At 35.3% G+C, this 8,375-nt stretch overlaps 1 protein-coding gene across 1 annotated transcript in view; it reads left to right on the top strand.

Moving 5' to 3' along the window:
- The first annotated feature begins 2,816 nt into the window (after window positions 1–2,816).
- Window positions 2,817–8,375, top strand: part of CLDN19 (claudin 19) — a 109,008-nt gene continuing 103,449 nt past the window's right edge. Inside the window, exon 1 of the mRNA XM_053690567.1 lies at window positions 2,817–3,344. Within this exon, the coding sequence (XP_053546542.1) occupies window positions 3,122–3,344 (223 nt within the window). The 5' untranslated portion in view covers window positions 2,817–3,121. The remainder of the gene's footprint in view (window positions 3,345–8,375) is intronic.

Raw genomic sequence — 8,375 nt, 5'->3', positions numbered from 1 at the left:
AGGTACTAAACCAGTTATTTTTTTCAGTATACACAAGATAGGAACTAATGGAGGATACTTTGGAACAAACTAGAACATGCCAGCCCATACCATTAACTGTGTTATGTATAGATGATATCAGGAAAAAAATTGATAATATAAAGCTAAATAAAACTCCAGGCTCAGATGGAATTCACCCAAGGGTGTTAAGGGAATGTATCACTGTTATAGACAAATCTCTACTCTTAATTTTTCGAGACTCATTATCCTCAGGCATGGTCCCCCAGGATTGGCGTAAAGCTGATGTGGTGCCACTCTTCAAAAAGGGAAGCAGGGATGATCCAGGAAGCTATAGACCTGTTAGTCTGACATCAATAGCGGGGAAGATATTTGAAGGGATTATAAGGCATTATATAGATGAGCATACTTGTGTAAACAAGATTATGAGTTCAAATTAGCACTGTTTTATGAGAAATAGATCATGTCAAACTAATCTAGATTCTATGAGGATGTAAGTAAAAATATAGATAAAGGGGAATCAGTTGATGTGAAATACTTAGATTTTTGCAAAAGGCATTTGATACAGTGCCACATGAGAGATTAATGCACAAAATGAAGGGGCAGGGAATAGCTGAAAATGTTAGCTCATGGATAAATAACTGGATAAAAGATAGGGAACAATGAGTAGTAGTGAATGGATCATACTCAGATTGGACACAGGTAATCAGTGGAGTCCCCCAGGGATCAGTACTGGGCCCTGTTCTTTTTAATATTTTTTATAAATGACTTGGAGCAAGGATTAAATAGTGACATCTCTATTTTTGCAAATGATACTAAGTTAAGTAAGGTCATTAGGTCAGAGCAAGATGAACTTTCGTTACAAAGGGATCTGCAAAAATTAGAAGTATGGGTAAGTAAATAGAAAATGAGATTTAATACGGGTAAATGCAAGGTTCTACATTTTGGAAGTAAAAATAAGCAGGCAATTTATTATTTAAATGGAACAAGACTTAGCCAAACAGAGGAGGAAAGGGATTTGGGAGTAGTAATAGATAACAAGCTAAAGATGGGTGCACAATGCAGGGAAGTGGCTACAAAGGCTAATAAGATACTAGCATGTATTAAAAGAGGCATTGATTCAAGGGAGGAAAGTATAATTCTGTCACTATATAAAGCCCTGGTAAGACCTCAACTTGAGTATGGAGTGCAGTTCTGGGGACCGAACGCAAAAAAAAAATACTGCAGAACTAGAAAAAGTTCAGAGAAGGGCCACAAAGCTAATAAGGGGAATGGAGAATTTAAGCTATGAGAAGAGGCTAGCCAAACTGGGTCTGTTTTCTTTAGACAAAATGTGCTTGAGAGGTGACATGATTACTTTATATAAATATATTCAAGGCCCATATACAGATATGGACGAAGCTCTGTTTATTCCAAGAAAAAGTTTTGTGACAAGAGGTCACAATTTAAGGTTGGAGGAAAGGAGATTTCATCTCCTGCAACGGAAAAGTTTTTTTAACTGTAAGAGCAATAAAATTGTGGAACTCATTACCAAAGGAGGTAGTGAATGCTAATACCATATACAGTATACATTTAAAAATTGTTTAGATACATTTCTGTCTAGAAACAAAATTCATGGATATGATTGCTTGTATTAAATGGGTCACCTTTTAGTGGGATTATTTAAGCTTAACTGGAGTTTTTTGTAAGTATTTTACTGTATATTTGTATAGGTTTAACTCGATGGACTTCGGTCTTTTTTCAACCTCGTCTACTATGTTACTATGTTACTATGTTATTGTAATTTGTGGGGAAAAAACTCAAGAGAGTTTTGCTCTCTTTTTGTGTATCATTAAAAATTATGGTTGTTGGTGGCAACTTTTCCAATATACCTCCTTATGATTAAGTGATGTTATTTATGTGCTGTAAAAGCAACTGCTGGCCTAGTGTTGATAGCCATTGAGAACTAATACTGCATATGAGTGACTTTACCACACATGCCCAAAGTAACTTCATCACGGTAGCCATCTTTGAAAGGTTGCAACCATATTTGTAGAGGGCAGAACATTGGGTTGGCCCATGTACACAGGAATTGGATGAACTGGTAAATACAACAACCTAGAGATGGAATGAAATGAGTAAAACCTTTACTCTATATGTTACAGGAACAAAGGTGTTAAAAACCTCTCCTCTATGTGTTCCTGGCACAAAAGATATAAACACAAATAGCAGTTGTTTAACCCTCACTGTGTTATTAGCACATAGAGCAGTGTGAAACTGTTATGAAGGTGTCCTTTGCCTATGAGTTGTCATGCTTTACCTTTTATATATGGGTTTCTAGCTAATACTTCTTTCCACCTGCACTTTATCTAAATGATAGAGCCCTACCTTTGTTTTGTATAAGTTATTTGTGGTTGAGGGCTAACTACAATGTAATAAGGAACTGAGATGCAGACCTACCCTATATTTTCTTCTGTACTAAAGTGGATATGTAGGTCTTGAAAAAGAATTAGACAGACGGTAAGACAGACAGACCGACCAGCCAGACAGACAGACCATGATTCAATTAAAAACCAGTGCAAATTACAATGAAAAGGACAACTTTAAATTATATTGTTGCTAAATATTAGGAATCCCTGCAGCGGTGTGTAGGCTGGCAATGACTCTATGCTTGATTATGTAGCATACTGTTCCAGAGCTCAATGTGTTAATCCTAAATTCCATGTGAGCTATGTCCTTTCTTATGTGGGTGTTACTATGAAATTCCATTAATCAGTGGACCAGCCCCCTTGCATTCTGCAGGCTGCTTAAACATCAGGACATGAGAGTTTGTATTTTTTTTTCTTTATTACTGTTTTGTCCCCTGGGTGCCCTAGAGATTCAGTGAAGTGTGAACATGAAGTTTTCAACACCCAACTGTCCCTTACAGATGCCAACCTGGAAGAACCTTCTAATCTCTTGCTACTGAACTGGGTCTTTTTGGTCTGGTATTTTCAGTGATTTGGAGATTAGTGAAGATAACTGTTCTTATCTACTTCTTTAATAAACTTAACCTGAATTGGATGCTCACTAACTGCTTGGGAACACAGGGTTAACAAAATACAACAACAAAAAACAAACAAACAAAATTTATATCAATAAAACTATGGCCAATTCAGGATTCCAGCTCCTTGGTTACTTCCTTGCTCTAGGAGGGTGGATTGGTATCATATCAACTACAGCATTACCCCAATGGAAGCAATCTTCCTATGCAGGGGATGCTATTATCACAGCTGTAGGGCTGTATGAGGGACTATGGATGTCTTGTGCTTCCCAAAGCACTGGGCAGGTGCAATGTAAAGTCTACGACTCGCTGCTGTCCTTGGACGGTAAGTAACACTGGCACACAGAATGAATAGATCTTACATCATTTTATTAAACCACTTCTTGTAACTATAAGTAATGATAACAATTTTATAATAATTATATGTTTCTTCAGTTCTGTATATATATATATATATATATATATATATATATATATATATATATATATATATATATATATATACTTTGTAAACCATGTCATATTTAAACATCTAAAATACATTTCTTTTGTTTGTTTGTTTTTAATATTTTCTTATGATAATATTTAATAACATTAAAAATGTATGAATAAATTAAAGCGAATAACTATTTCTAAATAGGTAGCTGAATATCATATCAAGCAATGCAGTTAAAGAAAATGTCTCTTATTTTCTAGTATACAACCTGTATATCGGTTACTAAATTGTCCTTAGATTATTATTATGATTATTAGTTCCAATTTTGTGTTTGTTCTATATTTAAGTTTTACGATGAAAAACATAGCATTTTTTGCTTAGACCTTTTAATTTTTTATTTTCTTTCCATCTATTTTTGAATTGCAAATAAAGAATACTGCATATGTTATAGAAGTGTTGTCTTTTACATAAAAGACAGACACAGATCAGTTATTCTAGTGATTAAGTAATAAAAGATATAACAGAACATGAGCCTTTGGGGCAGTCTATTGAATCTTTTTCTATCATTCATGTGAAAAAGTAGCATGTATACATGTCAGAAATATTTCTTTTCCCCCTGAGAAATGTTAACTAGAAGCTGTTTAAATTAAAACTAATAATCTAGTATTGACTGTGTACTTCCTTCCAAGCCTCACTAGTTAATAAGGACAGTTTTGCCTTACTGGTTAAAAGGGACCTGCCTTTGCAAGTATAATAAAAATACATTAACTTATGCATGAGAAAAACATGAATTTTCTTTAAAAAAAAAGAAGAAAAAATAATGAAACATATTTTGATATGTCATATTAAAACAACAAAAAAAATATTAGAGTTCCCATTTGAGTAGGCAGCTGTGTGTATAAAATAAAATGAAGATAATTTACAATGATGAAGAATTTGTAAACACTGTAAATTATTGACCTGAAAACTATTTCCTGTAGCAAAGCTTTCTGAGGTCTTCTGATACTTCCTCTTTAAAGAAAATTTAAAGGGATAGAAAGGTCAAAACGGAAATGTGCATGTCTACATTTTAATTTTAAATATAAACATTTTACAATATACTGTGCACCAGTACAAACCACGCCCCCTCAGAGAGTCATTAGGTGCTGGTATGAAACAAATTCACAGATGCAATAGACATGACAGACAGCTCTTTGAGCATCCATGGTGTTTGAATGCTAGTGCACGGCTCCTAACAACATATGTGCATATGCTACTGAAATACATTAATATTTTCGGCTAATGGAAACATATTGCAAAAATATTTCTATTTAAAAATGAAAAGTACGCATGCACATTTCAGTTTTGACCTTTCTATCCTTTTAAACTGGAAAAGGAAAACTTGCTCCATGTTTTTTTTAATGATTTATTCTCTTTGAACATGAACTGATGTCATAGAGAAATTAATTATTCATAAAGGGAGGTAAAAATGAATCTATGTTACTTTGTGAAGCTTATTTATCTGAGTGTCAATATTTACTTTTGTAATAGATTCCAGTGAAGTCCTATGGCTAGATTACGAGTTTTGCGTTATGAGCTGTGCGGTGCTAGCAAGCAGTTTTCTCTTACCGCTCACTTACCTACAGCACTGGTATTACGAGTTTTTACAAACCCGGCGTTAAAAGACAAAAAGACCTAACACCCTAACATGAACCCAGAGTCTAAACACCCCTAATCTTACACTTATTAACCACTAATCTGTCGCCCGACATAGCCGCCACCTACATTATACTTATTAACCCCTAATCTGCCGCTCCGGACACCGCTGCCACCTACATTATACTTATGAACCCCTAATATGCTGCCCCCAACATCGCCGACACCTACATTATATTTATTAACCCCTAATCTGCCGCACCAATGTCGCCGCCACCTACCTACACTTATTAACCCCTAATCTGCCTCCCCAACATCGCCGCCACTATAATAAATATATTAACCCCTAAACCGCAGCACTCCCGTCTCGCAAACATTAGTTAAATATTATTAACCCCTAACCTACTGTCCCTAACATCGCCGCCACTATACAAAATGTATTAACCACTAAACCGTCTAAACCTAACCCTAACACCCCCTAACTTAAATATAATTTAAATAAATCTAAATACAAATTACTATAATTAACTACAATATTCATATTTAAAACTAAATACTTACCTATAAAATAAACCCTAAGCTAGCTACAATATAACTAATAGTTACATTGTAGCTAGCTTAGGCTTTATTTTTATTTTACAGGCAAGTTTGTATTTATTTTAACTAGGTAGAATAGTTACTAAATAGTTATTAACTATTTAATAACTACCTAGCTAAAATAAATACAAAAGTTCCTGTAAAATAAAACCTAACCTAAGTTACAATAACACCTAACACTACACTATAATTAAATAAATTAACTAAATTAAATACAATTAAATAAATCAAATTAAATTAGCTAAAGTACAAAAAACCCCCACTAAATTACAGAAAATAATAAAAAAAATTACAAGATATTTAAACTAATTACACCTAATCTAATAGCCCTATCAAAATAAAAAAGCCCCCCAAAATAAAAAAACCCTTAGCCTAAACTACTAATAGCCCTTAAAAGAGCCTTTTGCGGGGCATTGCCCCAAAGTAATCAGCTCTTTTACCTGTAAAAAAAAATACAAACAACCCCCCAAACAGTAAAACCCACCACCCACACAACCAACCCCCCAAATAAAATACTATCTAAAAAACCTAAGCCCCCCCCCCCCATTGCCCTGAAAAGGGCATTTGGATGGCATTGCCCTTAAAAGGGCAGTTAGCTCTTTTGCGGCCCAAACTCTAAGCTAAAAAATAAAACCCACCCAATACACCCTTAAAAAAAAAAACTAACACTAACCCCCTGAAGATCGACTTACTGTTCTGAAGATCCGACATCCATCCTCAAGGAAGCGGCAGAAGTCTTCATCCATCCGGGCCGAAGTCCTCAACGAAGCTGGGAGAAGTCTTCATCCAAGCCGGGCGAAGTGGTCCTCCAGACGGGCAAAAGTCTTCATCCAGACGGCATCTTCTATCTTCATCCATCCGTCGTGGAGCGGGTCCATCTTCAAGACATCCGACGCGGCACATCCTCTTCATCCGATGGACTAACGACGAATGAAAGTACCTTTAAGTGATGTCATCCAAGATGGCGTCCCTTAGATTCCAATTGCCTGATAGAATTCTATCAGCCAATCGGAATTAAGGTAGAAAAAATCCTATTGGCTGATGCAATCAGCCAAAAGGATTGAGCTCGCATTCTATTGGCTGTTCCAATTAGTGTTAGTTTTTTTTAAGGGTGTATTGGGTGGGTTTTATTTTTTAGCTTAGGGTTTGGGCTGCAAAAGAGCTAACTGCCCTTTTAAGGGCAATGCCCATCCAAATGCCCTTTTCAGGGCAATGGGGAGCTTAGGTTTTTTTACATAGTATTTTATTTGGGGGGATGGTTGTGTGGGTGGTGGGTTTTACTGTTTGGGGGGTTGTTTGTATTTCTTTTTACAGGTAAAAGAGCTGATTACTTTGGGGCAATGCCTCACAAAAGGCCCTTTTAAGGGCTATTGGTAGTTTAGTTTAGGCTAGGGGTTTTTTTTTATTTTGGGGGGGCTTTTATTTATTTTGATAGGGCTATTAAATTAGGTTTAATTAGTTTAAATATCTTGTAATTTGTTTATTATGTTCTGTAATTTAGTGGGGGGGTTTGTACTTTAGCTAATTGAATTTATTTTATTTAATTGTATTTCATTTAGTTAATTTATTTAATTGTTATTGTAACTTAGGTTAGGTTTTATTTTACAGGTACTTTTGTATTTATTTTAGCTAGGTAGTTATTAAATAGTTAATAACTATTTAGTAACTATTCTACCTAGTTAAAATAAATACAAACTTGCCTGTAAAATAAAAATAGACCCTAAGATAGCTACAATGTAACTTTTAGTTATATTGTAGCTAGCTTAGGGTTTATTTTATAGGTAAGTATTTAGATTTAAATAGGAATAATGTAGTTAATTATAGTAATTTGTATTTAGATTTATTTAAATTATATTTAAAGGGACATAATACTCATATGCTAAATCACTTGAAACTGATGCAGTATAACTGTAAAAAGCTGACAGGAAAATATCACCTGAGCATCTCTATGTAAAAAAGGAAGATATTTTACCTCACAATCTCCTCAGCTCAGCAGAGTAAGTTCTGTGTAAAAAGTTATACTCAGCTGCTCCCAGCTGCAGGTAAAAAAAATAAAAAAATTAAGAAATGAACAGCAGCCAATCAGCATCAGCAGTGCTGAGGTCATGAACTCTTTTACTATGATCTCATGACATTTGACTTAACTCTCATGAGATTTCATAGTAAGCTTCCTTTACCTGATTGGTGAAATAATATGAGAGTGCACAATGCTCATCCCTTCTGCTGTCCTAGGACAGACACACTAAAATGCTGCTTAAAAATCCTTTACAATGGGAGGTGGCTACTGAGGAACTTTTGAGGTAAAATATCTTTCTTTTTTACATAGAGATGCTCAGGTGATATTTTCTAGACAGCTTTTTACAGCTATGCTGCATCACTTTCAAGTGTTTAAACATTTGGGTATTATGGCCCTTTAAGTTAGGGAGTGTTAGGTTTAGGGTTAGACTTAGGTTTAGTGGTTAATACATTTAGTATAGTGGCGGCGACGTTGGGGCGGCAGATTAGGGGTTAATAAATGTAGGTAGGCGGCGGCGATGTTAGGGGCGGCAGGTTAGGGGTTAATAATATTTAACTAGTGTTTGCAAGGCGGGAGTACGGCGGTTTAGGGGTTAATATGTTTATTATAGTGGCGGCGACGTTGGGGGCGGCATATTAGGGGTTAATAAGTGTAGGTAGGTGGCGGCGACA

This window comes from Bombina bombina, chromosome 8 (genome assembly GCF_027579735.1).
Source record: "Bombina bombina isolate aBomBom1 chromosome 8, aBomBom1.pri, whole genome shotgun sequence".
NCBI classification, from domain to species: domain Eukaryota; kingdom Metazoa; phylum Chordata; class Amphibia; order Anura; family Bombinatoridae; genus Bombina; species Bombina bombina.
The sequence above is the reverse complement of the archived record's forward strand: the minus strand, read 5'-3'. Positions and strand labels throughout refer to the sequence as shown.